Source organism: Anopheles cruzii, chromosome 3 (assembly GCF_943734635.1).
Source record: "Anopheles cruzii chromosome 3, idAnoCruzAS_RS32_06, whole genome shotgun sequence".
NCBI classification, from domain to species: domain Eukaryota; kingdom Metazoa; phylum Arthropoda; class Insecta; order Diptera; family Culicidae; genus Anopheles; species Anopheles cruzii.
The window spans coordinates 58,871,538-58,894,823 of record NC_069145.1 but is presented as its reverse complement, the minus strand read 5'-3'; the positions used below and the strand labels follow the sequence as shown (position 1 = coordinate 58,894,823).

The following is a 23,286-nucleotide window of genomic DNA, read 5'->3' as shown; positions in this document are numbered from 1 at the left end:
GTGGCCAAACCAGGACTCACGGCCAGGAAGGTTCTACTGTGTATATGATGGGACTGGAAAGGAATCGTTTATTATGAGTGGCTTCCGTGTAGCCAAACACTAAATTCAGATCTCTACTGTCAATTACTGCACCGTTCGAAGCTAGTAATTGGCCAGAAACGACCAGAATCGACCAAGAGAATACTTTTTGTGTTCCACCAGAACAACGAAATGTGACGCACGTCTTTAGTGTCTCGCCAGAAAGTCCGGGAGCTTGGTTAGGAAGATTTAATGCATCCACCGTATAGTTCGAACCTTGTACTAAGCGATTGACACCTTTTCACGCACTACAAAATTTCCTGAGTGATGAAAAAGTGAGATTGTGAATTCGATTGTGAAAAGAGATTGCTTGAGTTTTTCACCAATAACGACCAAGACTTTTATGAGATAGGCGTTCTAAAGCTATTTTTAAAAAGGCTTCAAAATTTTCAACAAAACGATGCATATTTAACGTAAATCGGACTATTCTTCAAAACTTTATTTGAGATACTTTCATCTCAAATAAAGTTTTGAGGTACACGCAAAAATAATGGCTGACTTTTTAGACTACCTTATATATAGAAGAAGAAGATATAGATTCTTACGGTAATTGGCGATCATGGGCTAGACTAAATCTGTCTCGTGATAGTGTTACCACCACAATAGATGGTGGTTAAATTTCATTTTCGGTCTTTTCTTTGATTTGAACGCATCGAACGTCATACAACCACAAAACGTGAGTCCATTTGCAACCACAAACCATCTTAAAGGTGAAATAAAAGAAAAGAAAATCTCAAAAACAAGACTTCATTTTTCTCTTTGATTCACATTAAGGTTTGTAGGCAACACTTCGTTTTGTTTTCACAAACGCATTCTCGACCAAACTGATTGGTGTTTTATTTCCGTTTCCTTTGCGCTATGTTGTGATAACAGCATTCCGTGGGGAAAACGGTGTTCGTCCAACCCACCCAACAAATAACGTTCACGCAACGCACTGAATCGGGAGCAATCGGGAAGTGGAGCGAGCTGGTCCCTAGCACCCTAGCATTATAAATCGTTTTATGATCGATTTTTATTGCAAATGATTAAAAGTTTGAAAGATGCATCATTTCAGGGACGTGTGTGCGTGTGCCTTCCGCTCTCGTCCAGCGGTCGACACTAATTAGTGCGAACGCGGCTAACGGTCCCGCGTCGTCGAAAGTGGATTATCTGTGGCCAGGGATATCGACGGGAATTTTCCAACTAATTATTGGCCACTTTTATGAGCATTAGCGACCGTGGGGGGAGGGCTGTTAAAAATTGCATTCCACGCACTCGCACACTCTCTCTCTCTCACACATTGGCGTGCGCATGTCGGTAAAACAAACTGCAACCCGGCCCGAGGATTCTGCCGTGCGCACGCCAGATGGCCGCCGGATTTTTCTCCTATTTTTATTATTGACTTTTACCAGGCGTTAAAACGACGGAACAACCTGAAACCGCGGCCTGGAGGCTCCCGGGATGCTGTTGGCCCCGGGGACTGTGGGCGAAGCTCTATCGCGCGTTTCGCTTTAAAATTTCTTGTCATTACGTGCTTAGCCGCATTTTTTTTCACCTCTTCTGCTTTCGTCTAGTCGCTTCATATTTTAATGGCCAAACCCACCTTCGGTTTGTGGCCTTCAGCGGCTACGGCTGCCGGCCCGAGCCCAAGCTCATTTATGCTGTCGTTGCGATGGTGTTAAAAAGAAAACACACACACACTGGGGATCGCGCGGAAGGAAGGAGCAGAAGTTACGCCGACGACACACCTTCCGCGACGGCCTCGAGTAAAATCCCAGTACAACGTAGCATTAAAACCGGGAAACATCTTAATTACGGCCAGACAGGGCGAAGCGGATCGACGAGACCGTCGCCCCTGCTGCATCCGCGGAGCCGGTTTGATGAACCCGCCGCCAGCCCCAAGAAAACTGCACCGGACACAGTGGGCGCGACAGTGATAGCGTTAATCTGCGCCATGTTATATGATGCGCTCGGTCCGGTGCTCGGTAGCATAACCGGGAATGGGGCATCACCTTGAGAAACACGTGTTCCCAGGGTCCGGCTTCGTTGGGCATCTTGGGACCATCGTCGAAAAAGTGCATCGACATCAATTGAGAGGTGACTCAATTCGTCTTGTGCCTAGCCTGGGTCCAGTTCCGCGCTTGATCTGTGGCCGCGCGAGTTTAACCGCGGCCCATAAAAGTGAAGCCATCCTGGCTCGCTGGTGGATGGCCCCGGGGTGGCCTTTTATGACCCATTCTCAAGATGATTTCACCGACAATCAGCCTGAGGCCGGCTATCGTTCGAATGAATTTTATGTTCCATCTTGAACACATTTGCGGGCAGTCCGGGAATTCTTGGAGGGCTCCGAGCCGACCGACCGATCGCCCGAAAACCCTTTGCTCCACATCAAACCAGATTAAAAAGACATTAAACGGAATGAACCTAATCCTAAATGTCTCCATCAGCGCAGCGTTTACCGCCGGCCGAAGGACCCCACCGGTGGTGGGGTCAACGCCTGCGCGGGTGATGTCTCCATGGCGGCCACGGATCAACCCCCCCTGGGGCACATTCCTCGGCAGCAGGGCTAGTCTAGCCCCCCCAAAACCGCCGGCCATTTAATCCCGGCTCAAGCTCGGCCTACACACGGCTCCGGTTCCGAGACCATTTTCTCATCATCAATGTCCGAAAGCGGCTTTTTACGAGCACGGAATCAAGCACCCTCCCCCAGTCCGCCCCACCCAGCTCAAGATCATTGTGCCAGGGGGTAATTATGTGCGGCACCTCGTTCGGTTCGATTCATTTCGGGGGTCGCAACCGCAACAACTTTAGAGTTCCTTACCTTAATTGCTCAATTTTCACGAAACAATATTTCACCCAAATTTATGTCGACTTTTATGATGGGTTTATGCATTTTATGAACGAAACCCGAACGATCCTCCGGCTCGGATACGGGTCCGCCTGAGCCGCCCTCCCCCGAGGGTGTGCCAGAGTTTTGGTTAAATTTTATATCTTCTTAATCGTTTATTTACGACCTTTTCGGTGGTTCGAGGCGCAGGAGGTCAACCCTGATCGGGCTCAAGCATCCCGTGCAGCCAGTGTAAGGCCAGTGAAGAGTCCAGCCAGCGGTTCGGTTGGAGAAACCGATGAAAACTCCCACCGTTTTTAAATACTAGGGCGGCCCATAATAAGCATAAATTTATTCACGACCATCGGTGCAGACGGTGCATGGTTCGTGCGTCTTTTTTTTGCCAACGCAGATCGCATTCCGTATTCCGAGTGTAAAAATGCGAACAAAACACAGGGCTAAGGACAGGGCAGGTTCATAAGAAGGTTGCAATGGAAGGAGCTGCGTTCAGCGCAGATTTTTCTTAATGTTTGCTCATTAAGAAAGTTATTTGGTGCTTGTCTCATCTATTAGAATGTTAATTTAAAATTCTTTAAACTTATCTGTTTTTGGTCTACACAACAAGAAACAATTTAATTATTATTATTAACCATCCAAAGGTTTTAAAGACCAAATCGCAAGAGACTCAAGGCTTCAAATCGATAAGATTCAAATCAGGAACGAAATGCCTTTATAGTGAGCCTCTTGGCTCCATGAATTTAGAGCGAATAGCTGCCCTTTCGCCAGAGCTTCGCCAATCAATGCCTCGATTCTTACTAGGATGCTGTTTCATTCTGTTCTCGGATCACTCCCGTAAACCGAAGACTGCTAATAACGGAGCGCTTCTTCCCTAAACACCATTCATTCGTCTGTCTCGCGGGCCTCGCCATGGCGTAGACCAGTCATGACACGAGGTATCAGAAACCGGGTCCCCGGTGTGTCCCGCACAGCCCGCCCGTCGTGCCCCGGATAACCGGATTCAATTTGCAGTAAAACTTTATACCCAGTTTATAATACGCGTCGCGGCCAGCAACAGTCCACGCGCGGGACTAAGCGAGCCAAAGGACCAAAAACGAAAAAAAAAACGGACACACGAACCGAAACGCGCACGCCTTCGAGCATGGTTGCGCTTTCGCCGGGCGCGGATCGTTTACGACACCACCTGCGCGTTGCCCCTCCTGCGATATGTGTGTGCGGCCGCCCGCCCGGTCCGATGCCACCCGATGTCGCGTGACAAGTCCATTCGTTTATGGTGCTCGATCGGGGAGGCCCTGAGCCAGATGGACGTCCATTTTTACCATTTTTGGCGCGCAGCCGCCACATTTGCATAGTACGGAGCGGGCGCGCGAGAGAGAGGGCGAGGGCGGGTTGGAGCGGGTTGGTTGGCCACCCATTCTGACGGTCGAGCCTGAACCTGATCAGCGCCGAAAACGGAGCTAATCGATCGATTCAGGTGTCGCTCCACCAGCGCGTCGCAAGGTGTTACCGTTGACGAACCAATTCCTGTCCCGCCGGCAGCAATCCGGCAAGCAGGTCCCGGTCCCGGGGGTGCCCCATCGCCGGGCTGCCCCGCTCATTAAAGAGGAGATCACAAATGCCACAGTTTATTTTACCATAAATCATGTGGCTCATTTTTCACTTCAACAGTCGGGCGCGCGCGCTGAATCGGGGCGGGCTGCTGCGAGCGAGAACCACAAGCCTGGTAGGGCTGGTGTCCCTAGTAGACGCGAGTCGAAGGAGTCTGTCCCTGTGTGTGAGAGAGAGAACCGATGGTGAAAAACGCCACGGTGGCAGTTGCAGTATAACTTTTATGAGTTGTTCACTTTATGGAGCCACGCATGTTTTACGAGCCAGCAAAGTCAATGGCATCATCATCGACGACGGACGCGACGGAAGGGAACGGGGTGGTCCAAGGGTGGTCCAGGGGTAAGCCGGGGAGGCTGTGATGCGCGCTGAGTGACGTGAAATAGTAGCTCGTTGGCTCAATGCGCGCTAAGCGATTGGCATGCGGTTGCGGTTATCCGATGGTGCACGGCGGCGGAGCAGGCAGTACGACCCCCCGGGATGGGGCGGTAGAGCCCCATCAACGCCCCATGCAGCGAACGCAAGGCCCCAAGTTGGGGCCCCATGTTTGGGTGGTGCAATAAATGTATCGGAAATGTACACTTATTTATGGTGAACTTGGTCAGCAATTTGGCCCATCGGAGCCTCCCACGAGCGTGGGGCGGTTGGGGGCGGGTGGGGGCCGGTGGTCTATGGGTGTCACACCAAACAAGGTCGGGGCGAGGAAAACCTGTTTTATGTTTTATGGACCGCAGCCCGTCGGCAGGCGGCGGCACTGCCGACTGCACGATGGTTCTAATGTTTCGAACTCGTCCACGCGCCGCTTCGGTTAGAATCGCTTAGGACGTGCCCTTTGACTAGGTGATGCTCAGTAGTTCAGTTGTCTGGCGGGACGTGAGAAAGTCCGGACAATGTTGCATCGATTGCGATTGTTGACCGTTAATCTTTGACAGCTGACCAGGTCATAAACCAACGCTTATTAAACGGTGATCCGTAGCCTCGAGGCTTGCTGTTACTTTGATCCTCGTAAGATTTTGGGGTTAGTTTGATTATTGTCGCATGAAAAGAAATTGTTATTAAGTTAAATATTCTGGTTGTTGCTGGTACTCTTGAGACTTTGATCTGTTCGGGATCATTCGTCACTTTGCTTACTACTGTCTGGTTGATGCTTGGTTCTATTGATGGAGATTGATGGTTGACTAAAAGTACTTTATTTAGATCGCGGTATATAAGTCGGTTCTTTTAGGGAAATTGATCAGTTTACGTCCTTGATTCGGATGGCTAGAGAGGATTTAGGATATGTCTATCTGGGATGGAAGGATGGGTCTATCTTGCAAGTCGTTCTTTCTGTAGAGTAACCAAAACAGTCCAGATCGGCGTACGCTACTTTTAAGGTTTATGTATCGTTATTAGAACGGAGAACGGAGCATAGCCGTGTTAAGCACCATCCTATAAAAATGGCGTCTTTCGCACACAAACCAATGCATTAATCAATGCAACAAGACGGGTGATCTGCGGACTAGCCACTAGTTTGATGGTAATCCCGAAAAAATTAAGAAGAACAATAATTAATTAATATTAGAACAATAACTGAAGAATAATCTTTCCATAATTTAGAACAATTTATCCTTTAGAGGGCCGCAAACTTTTTATTGGCCTCAAAGAGGACAGTGAAGTTAAAAAAGTTGTAATTGTAAGCATAAAAAGGGTAGACATTCTTTTTTTTTTTTTATTTTAGAAGAACGGACTGGGCCGTATTTGTGGTAGACATACTTAATTCTCGTACAATTGTCGATCGAATAAACATACAAATCATAAACAAATACCTGTCTCAACTTCATTTGTTTGCTTTTCAATAATTCTTACGGGACATAATCATGAAATTTGTGTGATTTCTGAAACACTCTTTCAATAACTTATCGAGCTTTCCTTCCGAGCTTTACGAGTCGTGTTTGTGTCCGTAAAATGCTTATGTCTAATTCTAGTTCAAAACGTCCTCGAACGGCTATCTATCTAAACGACGTAACACAATAAATGTTCCAAACGTTAATTGTTGACTGTCGACTAAAGATACCCCATTCAAAACAACGTTAACCTAACGTCACATTATTATTTATTCGTTTTTCCCCAAACACTCATAGCGCATCCGAATCCCGGGGCCCGGGCCACGTTGCGCCAGTAAAAAAAGAGAATGGTTCCTTTTAATACCAAATTCATCAAAACCGTAACATTCAACTCTCTAATCCCCGCGAAGGGAGGAGGTTCACATTCACGAGCACCAAAACACCAGCCAGCACCATAAATTCAGAAACTATCTTCGTGGGAGATGACACTAAATCGCCATAATCCGCCGCCCTATCACCCGGCGCGCTCCGGCAAGGCCGGCCGGGTCGCACGCACGCCGAACCGAGACGGAACCGAGGAATGCGTCGTCCTTATCGCGGGTTGTGTGGTTTGGTTTTTTTTTCGATGTCCACATTTTCGTTCCACTTTGGCCAACTTAACGCGGGATTAATTGTCAGGCCTCGAGTCCCGGCGATGGGCCCACGATGCACCGACTAATGCATCGGAGCGAAATTGGGATTAAAAATAAAGCAAACGCGGTGTCACGTGGTGCCGGAGTGCAACAAACCAGGGTTCCCAACCCCCCGCGGCCGGAATGCTGCAGCTGAATGCACTCGCTCCGGTGCATTCCGGTGTGCAACGCGATGATGGTGCGTTTTTGCGCCGCTTTTTTCCTAGCCCATATTAAATTTGCTATTCATTACATTCTTCTCGTAATTTGTTATGCTCACACACGCTGCAGTCTGCCGATCCGATCACCCGCGGCTCGCTGGTGTCGTCGCGGACACTTGCGAAAGGATGTCCCCCGCGGTCACTGCGGCTCGCGCCGCGCCGATGCGGATTAACGGCCGTCGAAGTATTGGGCTAAAGGCGGCCGCCCAAGACCGCCCACGAAATCGAAAACCCGCAAAGATGAGGCTCGGTCCGGGCTCCGTAACTCGTATGAAAAGCTGAAAAAGAAGACACCACCCAACGGTCCGTCGTGGGCCTCGTAGCGAGCTCGCGGCGAACCCTGGGGCTAGTAAAATATGACTTGCAAATGTCGAGCAATTAATCAGTCAGCCGAGTCCTTCGACGGGCCGGCGATGGCACCGTGGGTCCTTCGATGGCCAGAAGGAACGCGAGCGATGCAACAAATTGCAGTGTCGCTGCGGTCACCAACAATTAGCCACCAGCGGCGCACCGTGACAATCCGCCAGTCGATCCGTTCCGTGCAATGCAGAACGTTTCTCTCCGGAGCACGCATTTCCCGGTCAGCTCGGAGGCCTTCGAAACCACCCACGACATTCGATACACTTGTTGAGTGTGGTGCGGGGGCCGGCGGGTCCTGGATCTTCTGGACGGGCTCCAACAAGAACCGGGCTGAGTTATGCTCTCCCGCAGCCCGCCTCGGCTTTTGTGGTCCCGATTTGGGCAAAAGGGCAAAAATACGAGCCTTAGCAAGGGATATCGTTGGAGCAAAAAAACGGAAGAGAATGACGTGCCACAAAAAGCTCCGTGTCCGTTACTGGCGTAGGACGCAGTCTTTTTTTTTGTATGCAGTGCTGGCGGTTTTTAGCATAAAAATCGAAGGTCTTTCCAGGGGGTCATCAGCTGTTGCGCATTGGCATGAAATCAAAAGAACTTCAAATTTTATTTCAAATCCACGCCCGCATATGGTGGAGTTTTTCTAAATTCAATTTGCCCGGTTTCTATTACATTATGGTTCGGTTTGGCTGTGTTGCGCTGCAAACAAGCTAAATTGGTGCCAAAGTGACGATCTGATGAAAAAGTTAAAGAAGAGCTAAACATGATAGCTATTATTTGCCTCATTATCGCGTGATGGTGACTACCAAAGATCCTCTGAATCGAGTCTTGGAGTAGGTAATTTAAACTTCGGTATATTTTGTAGAACTTGTATGTTTCTTTATTATCTGACAAATATTTGTACAATTATATCTTCTCACAGAATTACTTTTATCAGAAATTGTAGAACTTATAAAACGTACAAAGAAGCAACATAAAAATCACCCTTTTCTCCAACAACCTTATGAGCTCCGTAGTCTGGAAGTCCTAAACTGGATAACGTTTTTCCCAGAAGAAATTCTTTCAGGTCCGAAACCCAAAATAGACCGCATTCCGCTGGGATTTGATTAACGGCCTTGCTGCTCCGTCCCCAAAAGTGACCGGCCTGAACTCTCCAAAAGCTCGAAATCACCCGCACTGCGATCTGGCCGGCCCGGTCCCGTCCACAATCTTATCCACAATGGTCCGGTATTTATTGCTGGGCCGCCGGTGGCAAAATCGAACCTTCCTTTCGCGAGCGCGACGCGCGATATGTGAGCAAAAAAAACGGAACCGAAACCGGGCGCATCAGGTTTGGGATCGGGTTCGCCATCGAAACTGTCCCCACGGCACACGCGGGACAGATCGCCCGTCCCCCTCCGTTCGCCGGCCAGTTCGATATCGCGGTCTTGAAAGCTGGCCAGGGGTCCCAGACCGACATCACCTGACCACCGGCCACGGTGGAGATAAGAAGCGCGAGGCGCGAGAGAGCCTGCTGAGCTGGAAGTGCGGTGGTGGTGCGACGGGAGTCGACAACATCGACAAATCAACCCCAGTCAACGCGACGGTCATCGCGGACCGTCATCGACCCCCGCTCGCCGGGGCGTGATTCGTATCGCGCGCGACTCCAACGAGCGGTCCAGCGACGAACGAACACCCAGACCACACCCGGACCAATGGACCAACGGACGGACGGACGGGCGGACGAGATTATATGTTGGCCGTGATTTAAGAGCCGTTTATTATCGGACCGCTGCGGGCCGCTCGAGGGGGCGCAGAAACACCACGACCCGGCGACTCCCGGCCCGGCAACGAGTGACCGCGCGGATCCGTGTGGCTTCACGGGGGACGGGAACTCCACCTTTCGCGATAGCACTTTCGCGTAGATATTTTGACCCCTGCGTACAGGTACAGCGCGGTAAAGCTCTTCATTAGTAGCAAATTTAGATATTTTACTCGTTTTATCCCCAAATCAGTGATTTATGGATGTGCAGAAACAAGTGTCTATTGCACGCAGGAGGAAGGAAATAGCGTCAGTGAAGTACCTTACGCCAACGCTTTGCACGGTCCGTGCATTCCGGTTGCATCGGAACCGAGAGGTTCGTCTGAAATCAAGTCACTTAACAAGCCTTTGATATGATGCTTTCTTTGCTTTACATGAATGAAGATGAATTTTGGCTGCTGGGAGTTACTTTCTCATCATCAATGATGGTACTGCGCACTGTCTGTCTTAGCTACAGTTCCAGTGAGATGTAACAATATTGAATCTTCTATGTATCACGTATTCTATGGTTTTGTACTCCACTTGATGCACCAAGGTTCAGTCAAGATTCAAACTAACGTTTTTCGTATAGAGACCAATGAATTGGGTGTACTGATCTACGGACGAGCCACAAACGTATTACCAAACAAAGATTTAAAATTATTTAGTTGGGCGATGTCAATACTGTCAATAATTTCTGTAGTTTTTGTAGCTAGTACAAAACTTCAAATAAATAAAATATAAGGCTGGCTAAAAAGTAATCCATTATTTTTGAGTTAAAGTCAAGACAATATTTAAGATACTTCCGATGATCCGATTTACGTCAAATATTTACCGTTTTGTTGGAAAATTTGCTATCTTTTCAAAGGTATGCTTATAATGCCTTTTTTGTAAAAGGCTTAGTGGTTATTGGCGAAAAACTGGAGCATTCCAATTTCACAATCCTTTTTTGATCTCAGTTTTTCATCACTCAGTAAATTTTGTAATTGTCCTGATGGAACACAACCCCTCTTCTGTAGGCCGATTCTGGTCGTTTCTGGTCAATGGTTAGCTTCAAACCGTGCAGTTGTTGACAGTAGAGGTCTGAATTTAGTGTTTAGTTACACGGAAGCAACTCATAATAAACGGTTCCTTTCGAGTCCCATCATATACACAGTAGAACCTTCCTGGCCGTGAGTCCAGGTTTGACCACAGGTTAAGCTGCTTCATCACGCTTAGACCCCGACCGATTTCACACGATATTGTCATAAGTGACCCATTTCTCATCCCCAGTACCCATTCGTTTAAGAAATGGGTCGATTTCATTCCGTTTGGCAAAAATTGCGCAGATGGAAATTCTATCCCTTATGTTTTTCGGTGTCAATTGATGTGGCACCCAAACATCGAGCTTCTTCGTGAATCCAGCTTTGCGCAAATGGCTTAAAACTGTTTGTTTGTTAATCTTTAGCTACTGGCCGATGCTCTGATTACTAACATGCCGACCAACTTTGATTATTTCTGATATTTTATCGACATTTTCGATTACTTGTCTGCCTAGGCTTTAACATAAAAAATAACTGAAACGTGTCAACGAAACCAAAATTTCACCTAGCTAGCTGTTAGAGTATCGGCACCATGAACACTCGGCGAAACTTAAGCGGCCTAGCTTGAATTTTTGCCTTTATCGGACAAAAACTGTAAAATATACCGAATTTTTTTGCGTTGACCTCCATTGTTAACACCCTGTAACTCACAAACGAATAAAACAACCAAACAACAATGAAGCATTTTTTTAAGTGTAAAGTATCAGCTTTAAAACGAGCCTAAACTTGAAACTGTACGATCGATACTTCACGAGTTATCGATCACAAAAGGCATCTGTCGTGAAAAACGTCGATTTCTTTTTAGCCAACCCCTGATATATAAAAATGGTTGTTTGTCTGTCTGTACCGCACTTTTTTCAAAGCTATTGAACCAATTCGCTTGAAATTTTGCACAGCGTAGTTTTGTGACCTCGGATTGTAAATAGATGTCAAACAAATCGAACCAAATTCTGCAGGTGGGAGTTTTTGGGAAGGAGAAATGTTCTGGTGAATGTTTGAAACCCCCCGCTACTTTACCTTGACCATACAAAATCGTGTTAAGCCAATCGTGGTGAACATTTTACCAAAATTGTTTTACATAAAAATTAGAATCAACCTTTCAATCAAAAGTTCAAGCATCGAAAAATATTCAGCCGTTTTTATTTTATACCCCGCTGAAGAAGTGTGCACTTATGTAACCACCCTGTACAAAGCAAATGGCAATCATGTTGTCCTACGTATGACTTTATGTTGCTGCCCTCGTATGTTTTGCTTTTGACAGGATACGATATTAATGGTCGGTGATGAAAAGCCTTAATGTGACTGAATAAAGTGTTAAGAGTGCGCACTTTTTGTTGATTAAGCATTTGTTAAAACTGAAAGTAGAACGCAGTCCAAGTCTAATTAATCAGCAAACTTCGTCCACCCATTGCAAAAGTGTGCATCACCCCGAAGTTCGCTGATTGACAAACACATTACAGTGTCATATCATTATTTAGCTATGCAATGAAGATTCTCTTATCACCAATTTATTTATAAACCATAGAATTTAATGTTAAATCAAGTTGCTCGCAGCTACGTTATCGCAATTTTAACCAACACCATGTTAACGCTTACTTTTGCGGTTCAGTAGACGAAAACGAATGACGAAGACGAAGAAGATTCTCACGTCTTTACTCCTATATAAAGCGAATTCTGGACCCTTGAGCTCATTTGTGTATTTTGGAAACGTTAAGCCCGCAGAGTGTCGTAGTGTCGTGAAGTGTGTTTTGGAAGAATGGGGCCTATAGCATGGACAGTGTTCTTGTGCATTGTCAGCAGTGCCAGATCGGGTGGCGCGATTTTCGACGAAACTGATTCTGCTACACCATGTTCTGCTAGCTTTTCTGGATATGCTTTCGAGATGCTCATGGCAAAGCTAGACTACATGCAGCACAGTGTACTGGAACTACAGACCGAATTGGCCAAGCAGCGGGAAGAGGCTGCGCAGAGCCAAGCTGACACCAAGGCGCATATGACCATGAGACTGGACCAAATGCAGCACAATTTTCTGGAACTACAGACCGAAGTGGCCAAGCACCGGGAAGAAGCTGCGCAAAGCCAAAATGACAGCGAGCCGCACATGCAGCACTGTTTCTTGGAGCTACAGACCGAATTGACTAAGCACCGGGAAGAGGCTGCGCAAAACCAAAAAGACATCCTCGATGATTTTGGACGCAACTTTACTCTCCTACAGGAACGATCATGGCAGATCTTGACGCAAATACTTACGCGTGTTACAACGAAGACCAATCCTCTTTCATATGCACCCTATCCCTCGTGCAGTGACATTCGGAATGCACAGTCTGGGGCATATATTATCCAGACGAACGGTGCAAGTAACCCTTTTATGGCGTACTGTCAACGGGATATGATGGGTAAAGGCATCTGGTTGGTGATACAGATCCGATTCGACGGATCGCTGGACTTTTATCGCAACTGGACCGAGTATCGGAATGGTTTTGGTGACATTGAGAAGGAGTTCTGGATCGGACTGGAACGAATACATCAGCTGACATCGGGGCGACCCCATGAACTGATGGTTGAGCTGAGAGACTTTAAGGGGAATTATAAATTTGCACTCTACGCAGCATTCGAGATTGGCAGTGAAGCCGAACATTACAATCTAAAAACACTTGGAGCGTACAACGGAACTGCAGGCGATTCTCTGTCATATCACAAGAATATGAAATTCTCAACGTACGATCGTGATAATGACGTGTGGACGGGAGTAAATTGTGCTGCATATCATGAAGGTGCCTGGTGGTACGACAACTGCTCGCACTCCAATTTGAACGGGCCATACAAGAACAAAGCAGATCATAGATCGATGCACTGGCAGCACTTCAGCGGTTCCTATGAAGGACTGAGCTTTTCAAGAATGATGATCCGACCAAAATAAACTCTATTGTCTAGTCGCTCAAGATCAGCTGTGCGTTATCCATTCCCTACTAAAGGCAAGAAAACCTCCAAAAGGTCAACGTATGTCTCGAAGACTCAAAATAATCATCCTACAGTTTGAAAATGCACGATTAAACGTGGCCAAAAAGGAGAAGACCTTAAGCGCCAAACGTCAGATCAGAATAGCATCTGCTTCGGTCCACAACGTACGCTTTGCCTGGTCCGGGAATCTTAACCCGAGCAGCGACTACTTTCATCACTATCTTCTTCTACAAATATAAATAATCTATATCTTCTTCTTCTGTATATATAAAAATGAGTGTTATTCTGTATGTACCGCATTTTCTCCAAAACTACTGAACCAATCCGCTTGAAATTTTGCGCAGCTTAGTTTTGTGACCCCGAATTGTGAATAGAAAAGTTTGACCCTCCCACACCTCCGGGGAGGGAGGGCTCCCATACAAACGTAACGTAACGTGCCGTCATCGGGAAGCCCGATCGTTTGAAAAGTAGAAGTAACGGGAATCGAAAAGAGAAGCTAATCGGATACGTCACCAAGAAGTCCTCTGAAACGCCTCCCAATCGAGAAATAAGGATGAATTGAGGCACAGCGACGTGCACCGAGAATAGCTAGTTTTAAATAAGTTCACTAATTGGATCCAAGAATGTCTCGCAAGTTCACTAATTACGTAAAAACACATGCATGTTGTCATATTCTTCATTCAGGTGGCTGTTGCGGGGCCAACAACCCTGCCTGTAAAAGCCTCATCATTAACATTCTTCAAGAATTCTTCATTCAATTCTATTCTTCAAAAACGTGTCCTGGAGCTTGAAAACTTCAGTAACTGTATTTCTTATTCAAATAGGATGCCAAATCTGGCATGTGGCATCGTGTCGATGAATCTACAACAATGCAAATGTACGATGCTGCCTGTGCTATTTAAAGCCTCTAGTCAGGACCGCGCGATTCCGCGGAACATCACTTCATAATCCTAACGCACGATTTAATATTCACGCGCAATCCATAAATCCACCGACTCCACCCGGCTACAGCTCAATCAAAGCGTGGCTGCGCAGTGGCCGTCTCCGCCGTCAGCAAACACACCAGCCGACATAAACCATTTCACGCGCCCATATCTTATCGAACGAAGGGATGCACCGGTCCCGGCCATGCAGTCCGGTGCATTCCAACCGCTGGGAAACCGTTCGCGAGTTCAAAGACCATGCGACCAGCGAAACTCCGCGCCCGTGGCTGCCGAAGAAGCTGCCGAAGAAACCCGCCCCGGGGGAACCACCCTCCTCCGGGAACCACCCTCCTGGCAGCGGTGGCCAGAGCGGAAACGGTGCACCCGGCCGAAAGGGGCGAATAAATCTGCGATCGAATTTATTTGCGTATTGTTTTCGGGTAAATTTATATTTCATTTTTTCGTTCCACTCGCGCCGCGCACCACCCTCCCTCCCGCGGGGCGGTGCGGCATCAAACGGACACCTTCCGGAGAGTGCCGGTGCCGGGCGCTTCCTTTGCCGTTAGGGCCGAGACCGAGCGGCCGAAATGGTCCTCCGTCGTTTATCTTCGAGAAAAAGGCGTCCGGCGAGTTCGTCGGTGGGGTCGGTCAAAGTGGGGTTGCAGGTTGGCGTAGGGTGGGCCCAGCGATTGTATCGTGAACCTTGCCAACTCGAACCTTGGAATGGCCGCCCAGGGGGGGGATAGCTCCGCAGCTGGAAGGTGGGCCTGGCGGGGCGAGCGACAGAAAGCGACTCAAGGCGATTCTAACGGCCAGCCCAGTGACAGTGGCGACCGCTATCCTGGCGTCTGAATGGCACAGTTAGTGGTCCGCAGGCCACCCCGAACGAACACCCTCGGCGTTGGGCAAGGCGCAATGGGTGCTGTATGCGGCACAACCTTCGGCCAGGACAACCTACACACAACGGAAGTCTTCTTTTTAGCTTCTATCGAAGCGTTTGGGTAAAACTCTGAAACAATTCTATCCACATTTCTGCGGCTCACTGCTGACCAGTGCTTTTAGTTTTATTTAGGTTAGCTGGGTCTGTATAAAAGTGAGTAAAAGTTCAGCAGCTTCAAACGTTAATATCATAAATTAGTAAGCCTCTTATGGACCTGTATGGAACAATTCTAGGAACAATGATTTCTAAAGCTAAATACTTACTAGTACAACCCTTACATCTCTTATTTGTTTCTATTATCTAAATTTGAGTGACCTTTATTTGCCATGTTTTTTGGCAATTATTAAAATAAATTGAAATTGGTCTGTTTCTTACTACCGTGGCCATCAAATATCGAGAATTTGCTTCTAAATAAAAAATCTATGCTCTATGCAACACACCTATGTCTTAAGTTGTTCCCATTTTTTTAACGAACGGAAAAGTTCTGTTTGAGAACAACCTTCAACAAATTCTTCGTTTCGGCTTTTATCTGTACCATTGGCTCTAAAGGATATCCAGAATTCATGATGCACCACACCATGATAATCGACGACCGCTGTTTCCAGTTTGGCATTGGTCACATTAGTATGTTGAGCAAGTTGTCTATTCATATTCACAAAACTTGTTTACAAGTTATCGACTCATAAGACAAGGCTTCCGTTCTTCGAAAATGCCAAACCAAATAAACTATTAATTAGAATGTTGCTAATATTTTGGGTTTTTGTTTGTTTAGTTTTTGTACTTCATCTTTACTTTATCTTTACTTTATAGAAAACCTAATCGAGCGATACGCTACTAAACTATTGTTTACTGAATCTCTAATCTGGTGTGAGAGTGTTTAAAAACAAGTCGACCCGCTCACCATTTCCAAACGACGAGTGTGACAAATCGAAGTGCCTGCCCCAATTTCCATCCAAAATGCGGAAGATTTATTTGCCCAAAACCCTACCGCTACCGGGGAACGGGTCTGGGTCTGGGCCTCCGGCACAAATGTCCTTTAAAGTCGCTCGCCTACGACCCCGAGGCTGCGAACCGCGAAGTGTAGCACCCGAAGAAAGCGGGCAGCGTCGTAGACGAGAGCGCAAATGGCACAAGAACGCCGAAAGGCCGGGCCGGAAATTCGTTGCGCTTTTCTCCGAGCGCCCCCCCCCCGATTCACCCAAGCCCGTTCGCGCCCCCTTTGTCCTGCCGATCATTGCCGGTGTGGCCAGCCGAGCGTCGCCAGTGAGTCTTCCAGTGGCCAGCGGGACCCACTCCCCGGGATGTGCGATGGTTCCCACCCTTTAAGTGCATGTCGGTCGGCTCACGCAAAAGGCTGCAGCAGCCAGCGAGGCGGCTCACACCGGCGACCGGCACCAGCAGAAGGATAAGAAAAACAAAATTTCCTCCGTTGCTGTGGGCCCCGGGCCCCGCGTTGTGCACTTGCCGCGTCGGGTGCATTTATAATATTATTCATGTGCATGTCGGGGATAAAATATTGCCGTTCACACTCGCGCCTCACTTTTTCGGGGCCGGACAAGGCCTCTGTCGGTGCCGCCGACAGACCCCGGCAACCCGGCGACGGGCGGGACGGGCTCTCAAGCTTACTGAACATTTCATGCACTTTTATTATAATCGCCATTTCAAAAGCACCACAACCGACAGTTAACGCGCAGCGGCCAAAAAGCGGCTGCGAAGAAAGTGCGGCGGCGGCGGCGGCGGAGATTAAAATGTAGCAAATTGTGTGCGTTCGGCTGCGTTCGGCTGCGTTCGACGTTAATAAAGTTTAACGCAAGTTAATGCGACCACCAATTACTTGCCGGTGGTCGGTGGCAAGCGATACTGTATTTATGGTGTATTTATCACCGTCAAACTTTAGCCCTTCGTCGGCGTCCCGAGAACGGTTTCGTAAAACAAACAATATTACTTTTTCACCTCTTTAATGGATATCCAAAATTATCGCAGGGGCAGGTCGATAAGTTTGCAGCTGACTCGCGGTCTCGGTGGTGCACATGATTGATTGTGTTCGAAGACAGAACACAGCTGGAGTTTTATTATTTTCAGCCCAATTTGAGTGAACCATTTGATTTATATCCTGTATAAGTCGCAGCCTGATTTTTGGATCGAAAATGTTGGAAAAAGTGGAATTTTCCATAACTTTCAAACTTACTTCAAGTTTTACTTACTTCAATAATAAACTGACTTTGTAGCTTGTTTGGAATCTATCCAATTACTCCTTTATAACTCCTTTATTCATGACAGTAGCCATAAAACTCCTCTTTAGTATCACTGGTGTCGATAGTCAATAGATTACCGAAGGTGTCCTCTACATCATTAACATGTGGACTTGCCTCATGCTCAATCCCATCCAGAGTATTCAAAATTCTTGTATTTTTAAAGGACTTAACAATGACTTCGTTCTTGATACTGTCCCAAGCATAAAGGACCCATTCACACAATTGCTTGGTACTAGCTCTGTCACAATCACACAGATCACAGATAATCACAATCTAAAATTAAGAAAGTTATTCTTTCTTAATTATAGCACTGTATGTGGCAATTTGCAAGATTAACCAGCACTGTGCAAGAAAACCAGAACGATGTAATTTGTCTACCTGTCAAAAAGCTAGACAAATTAAGCGTTAAGCGTAGGCATAATACTTAGTTTTCTTCGAGTACAAGTAATTTTGGTTATCCTTTATATAGCATAAGTCGCAGGCGATTTTGAAGTTCCACAAAAAGCGGACAAAAAGTGCGACTTACGTAGCATTAAAAATCGGTACTCTGAAAGTTCAATAAAAGAAACATTTTCTTTTGTTAGATTGATTATTACGTTAGTACATATGCTACTCAAGCATATGATTGATGAGCATTAGTGTCAAAATGTTATAATATTTAGAACATTATAACAAAAACGTGAAATGTCTACATAACTGCAAGCAAAGCACACAGATTAGAAAACATAATGTCCACATTAGTTTGTTTAATTATACGAGGATATTCTGCTAAGTAACGCACAAATGCTTGTAGGAGATGCACAAAAATAAAACACAGCAAGATAGGAAGGAAATTGAAACAAATTGAAGTACAAATCTTAACCTTCAAAGTCAGGTATTTACTTTTCAACATAGTCACCGTTAACCACTTCAATTTTCTCCCAACATGGTACAAGTTTGATCATTCCGCTACAGAAGGATTTTTCCAACTTTTCTTTAACGCATAACTGCCTTCACTTCACTGTTCAAGCTGTATCGATTACACTAAATGTCTCTCTTAGAGATCATACCTTAATCAAACCAATACGGTTCTTGGATATTTAAATTTGGTTTGCGATACGCTGTTCAGTGATTGGCCCATAACTTTGAATTAAATCTTCGACAAGTTTGCAACGATTATCATCTCAGGCAGTGATTGGACGACCGCTGTGTGTTCAGTCAACAATTAAGAGTTTTGCAGGTTGGTCAACACGAAATTTTACTACCCATCGATTCACAGTAGACCTTTTAACGGTATCGTAAACAGCCAATAAACGACGATAAATCTCACAAGGATTCACTTTCTCAGCAACTATTCTCTTGTTTGCACCAGAACACGACGCCATAATTCTATTACTCAAAACAAACGGAGTGGAAACAACGCTTTGAAACTGCACAGGCGATTAGAGGAAACATAGAACTTCCACATGCCTATTCAGGCAGCCCTCGTGTTTTATATTTTTACAATGACTCAAAGAACCATGCTTCAGTCGGAGTTTCGATTCACTCGCTCCGATTCTCATCTTCACGAAATATCAATCCCTGGCCGCATCCCTGATTGAAGTATTCATTAACTGTCGTGACATAAATTCCCTGGCTGGCGCCCGCCCCGTGTGCTCGCCGCCATAATTGACACGTCCGTGTCCGCACTTTGCACATTCGGCTCGTGATTGAACCTTCAACCTTCGACCGTTTGCGCCGAATTGGGAGTCGGAATGTTGCAGTCAATTTGTTGCGCGGCCGAGAAGGGCCGTGAGCTACACCTTCGCCCCGCTTCGCCGATGCGCAGCTCGCGGCATGCGATGCAATCGGCAGGGCGCAGTTCGCGATAAATAACGAGATAGTGTCAAACACCACGCAATACCGCACCGGGTGCGGCGTCCCTTCCCTCGACCGTACGAGGCCAAGTTCAACCGGTAGTGGGAGTGAGCCGACGGTGTCGGTGTCAGCAGCAGGCAGCGCCGGCACCGGCACTCCGACTCCAGAGAAACGTGACGACAAATTCACCACCATCAGAACGATCGTGCCACTCCGTCGCCGCCGCCGCCACGTGGTGGCGAACATGGTCCCGGCAATCAGTGCCAACAACTTCACCAACAACCGTGCGAAGGTGTGTACAAATTTCTAACTCCCGTTAGGGCGCGCGCGCTCCCTTTCGGAGCCATCGACGACCCCGTGACAAGTTGCACATGTTCCTCTTGGTCCGGGTCCGGGCCGGGGCATGGTGCGAAGCGCGAACATCAAACCGCCGTCATGTCACCGCCGGTGTCGACATCTCCGTGCAGCAGTTCGTGAATACACCCGGGAGCAGGAGCGGCTCGTTGTGCCCCTCAAGCCGTCCGCCCTCACAACCGCCGTGGGACGCGAGGCTACAGAGCACCGTGGCAAAAACACGGCAACAAGTCAGCAGTCTGCAGTTGAACCTTATTTTTCTGTTTCTTTTTACCCATTTTTTGTTGTTTTGCCGTTGCCCACCACCGCCCACACGGCACGGTGGCTCTCCAAATCCTGTGCCAAAGTGCATCGCATCCACCTCGGGCTCGGGCGCAAGGTGCTGAAGTTGTGCTTCGAGCGGATTCGGAAGGATCGGCAACAGAGGCGGGCAGAAGACGCGTATCGCCACACAAATCACAACCGACCCAACACCGCCGCCACCGCCACCACCGGGAGCAGCAACAAGTTCCTAGCTCGTGGTCGGAGCTTCTCCCTCACGCTAATGCTCGTTCGCGAACACAAGCCTTACCCCGCACAACGGACACGGTCGTGCGGCCCGTCGGTCGATGGCGCACCGGTGGAGTCGTTGGTGGAGAGAGGTGCAAAATTATGCTCATAATGGCAGTCATAAGCGGGCCATTGATTATGCTCGATTGAGTCCGTACGACGGGGGTACGACGATGATTTATGTTCCAGCCGCGCACAAAACATTTGACATGTGGATTCCATTCCCGAACGGGGACTACGCACGGTGAACTCGCCGTTTGTTCGGTTATTTTCGGTCCTTGCGCTAAACTAAGCTCAATTTCCATATCACTAACAGTCGTCATGGGTCTGGTGTGGATTTCGATGGTACTTTTATATCTACAAACCATTAGACCATACCCGATACCGAATGGTTGAATTTGAACAGTAGTTTTCGCGTCTTATTCACGTCTACCAGAATTTTTCTACTTTACATTGAGAATGTCTATTTATTGAGTTTGCTTATCTGCACCAAACATGACACACTAATTTAAAACAAAATGAACAAAACTGCTTGAATTCATCAGCTTCAAATATGTCCGTCATTAACACGCATTAAAAAAAAAATATGCTCTAGTGTTTGATTCGATGAAATTATTATCGAAAACTGAAACCTATTTAATACAAAACTTCTTCAAGTAAATTTTCGAGTAAACTACCTTGAAGGGCCACTAGCTTCCCAGTTCCATGTGCAGATATGCATCCCCAGAGCATAATGCTTTTGTTATTTTATTTAGTTGTTGGTTTGGCACACTCATAGGAGAAAGGTTCACCTCTTCCGCATCAAACGTACATTCCACCATGACCAGTGGTTGACTCTTACTAACAACTCATCAGTCCAGATTTGCCTGCCTCTTTTAGCCTACATCGAATGACATGTACAGAAGATGCGTCTTTACTCTGTGATTGTTGCTTTTGTTGAAGCGCTTTCAGGGTTTGTAGTTAAGATGTACACCATAAGTTTAATTTGGAGTTCTTAATAAGAAAACAAGTAAAAGATCACGTTATTATTGCTCATTAATAATATAATCATCAAATGAAAGTCTTTTCGGGACATCCACGCTCGACTTTAATGAATAAATTATAGCTTCGGCATCGGCCAACTGTTGGCGCACTCCTTTCTAGTTTCAAAATGGCTGCAACATTTGAAAATTAACACAACTACAAAAAAACCGGACATTCAGAGCGAGATTTAGTGGTGGCCGGTTTGCAAAAATTAATAACAAACCGAAAGTGATCCCCAGCCGCCGCCGGCTGATTGACTATTGATTTTCCGCTTTCCGTTGACACGACCGCGCACCGGTCGCGCCAACAGTTTGACGTCTTGCGCAGCGAGTCAAGATTGATGGCCGAGACACAGGCCAGCCGATCCTCCGAAACGAGGCCGAGCGCGACCCCAAAGCCGGTCTGCGTCGGGGGTTGATTATTTCAACATAACAACACCCACCACCCAATCGTCGTCGTCGTTGGACGCGATTGATTGATGCACTGCGACCGACGCGAACCTCGCGGACCTCGCGTTGCAGGTGCCGAGAGCCAAAAAAACGGCGAAATCAAATCGAAATCAAATTTCGGACCTGCGGAGGGCTTAAGTTGTGAGGCCACACCACTGATGATGATGACGGTGACCGGGCGATGATCGGTGAATTCCACCCCTCGGGTCCTCTGCCCACCCATCCCACACCCCCTTTGTTGTTCGATTGACTTGGGGGACCCTGAGGACTAATGATTCCGACGGCCGTTCGGGGTTAATCATGCTGCTGCGGCGGCGCATGGATGGCATTATGCTTTTAGCACTGAGCCCACCCGCCCAATGACCTCCCGCCGCCCGCTATGGGGGACGCACGTTGTTTACGAGGCCGGATTATAAAAGCTTAGCAGCCAAATTAGCGTCGTAATAAAGGGCCCCCGCCGAGTGAGGTTCCTTGGTGCCTAAGCCTCTCTCTCTCTCTCTATGTCGGTCTCTAGGGGCTCTCATTCTGTTGATGAACTCCTAGTTGGAGTTCGGCAAGGCGTTAGAAGCGATGGCCAGGGCGTTCCGGGCACGCTGACTGATGGAGGTCCCGCCATGGTGTGGTCAACACCTTGGTCAAATTAATCATTTGACGTTTAAATACGATAATTTCTTCGGCCTTCGACCGTTAGTGAGGGGGGCGGGCGCGCGCGCATAAGTACGGTACCTAGGACGTCCCCCATTCTCCCCCTTCCTGCTCCCCCCTTTCACCAAGACATTAGGGGGCGCCGAGACCCCAACGGACCCAGCGGTGACCGTGATTGATAATCGACGCTTGATTTGGATGACTTCGTTGGCCCCGCCGAAGAAGAATGGTGCGGGCCCCCTCGAGCCCGCCCCGCCCGTGGACGATGATCGATGTTGATCGAAATCCTGACGGGGGAGGCCAGGAGTTCCGCGTAATCCTCGCACCGCACTCCGAAAAAGCAAGAAAACATTGGCAACCGGAAGGCTTGTCGCTTGGCGTAGCGACAAATGAGCCTCCACCACTCCTCGCCTGTGGCCCCTCCAGCCCCCCGTAACGACGGCCGGCAGTGGGTTACGCCACCCAAACTGGCCCCAATCGGCGGGCTACCTTGCGCCCGCGGAGCGCTTGGGACTGTAATTAAGTACGGATTTGATTAATTGCAGGATTTTTGTCCGCACATCGATTCGCGCCGCGAGCCGCACGCCGTGGGGCAGGCGATCATCATCATCAGTGGCAGCACCGGCACCCGCTCTTTTCAGGTGAAAGGTACTTGCTGCCTGTGGCTGCCGGCTGTGGTCGCGGTTGTTGCAATTATTAGGCACAACACCGCGGGGAAGGCTCCCGAATTTTTCGGAGGGCCCAGCGGAATCCAGTTGGCACCGGGCTCCAGCCGGGTAACTGAACAATGGCCGCACCCCGGAACACCCGTTGGTCCGTGCCCAGAGAGCGAGAGAGCGGGAGACGTTATAAGTTAATTATGCCGCCGGAGTGGGCGACCGGAGCGTAATTGTGGCAAGAAGCGGTCCTGCCG

At 47.8% G+C, this 23,286-nt stretch overlaps 1 protein-coding gene across 1 annotated transcript; it reads left to right on the top strand.

Moving 5' to 3' along the window:
• The first annotated feature begins 12,320 nt into the window (after positions 1-12,320).
• On the top strand, positions 12,321-13,358 carry LOC128270684 (fibrinogen-like protein A). Its single transcript, XM_053008096.1, has one exon. It carries the CDS (start codon positions 12,321-12,323, stop codon positions 13,356-13,358), a length of 1,038 nt encoding a protein of 345 aa, XP_052864056.1.
• Positions 13,359-23,286: the final 9,928 nt, after the last annotated feature.

What these genes read in the sequence shown, in the direction of transcription:
- LOC128270684 (XM_053008096.1), top strand. Translation starts at nt 12,321, where the DNA reads ATGCTCATGGCAAAGCTAGACTACATGCAGCACAGTGTACTGGAACTA.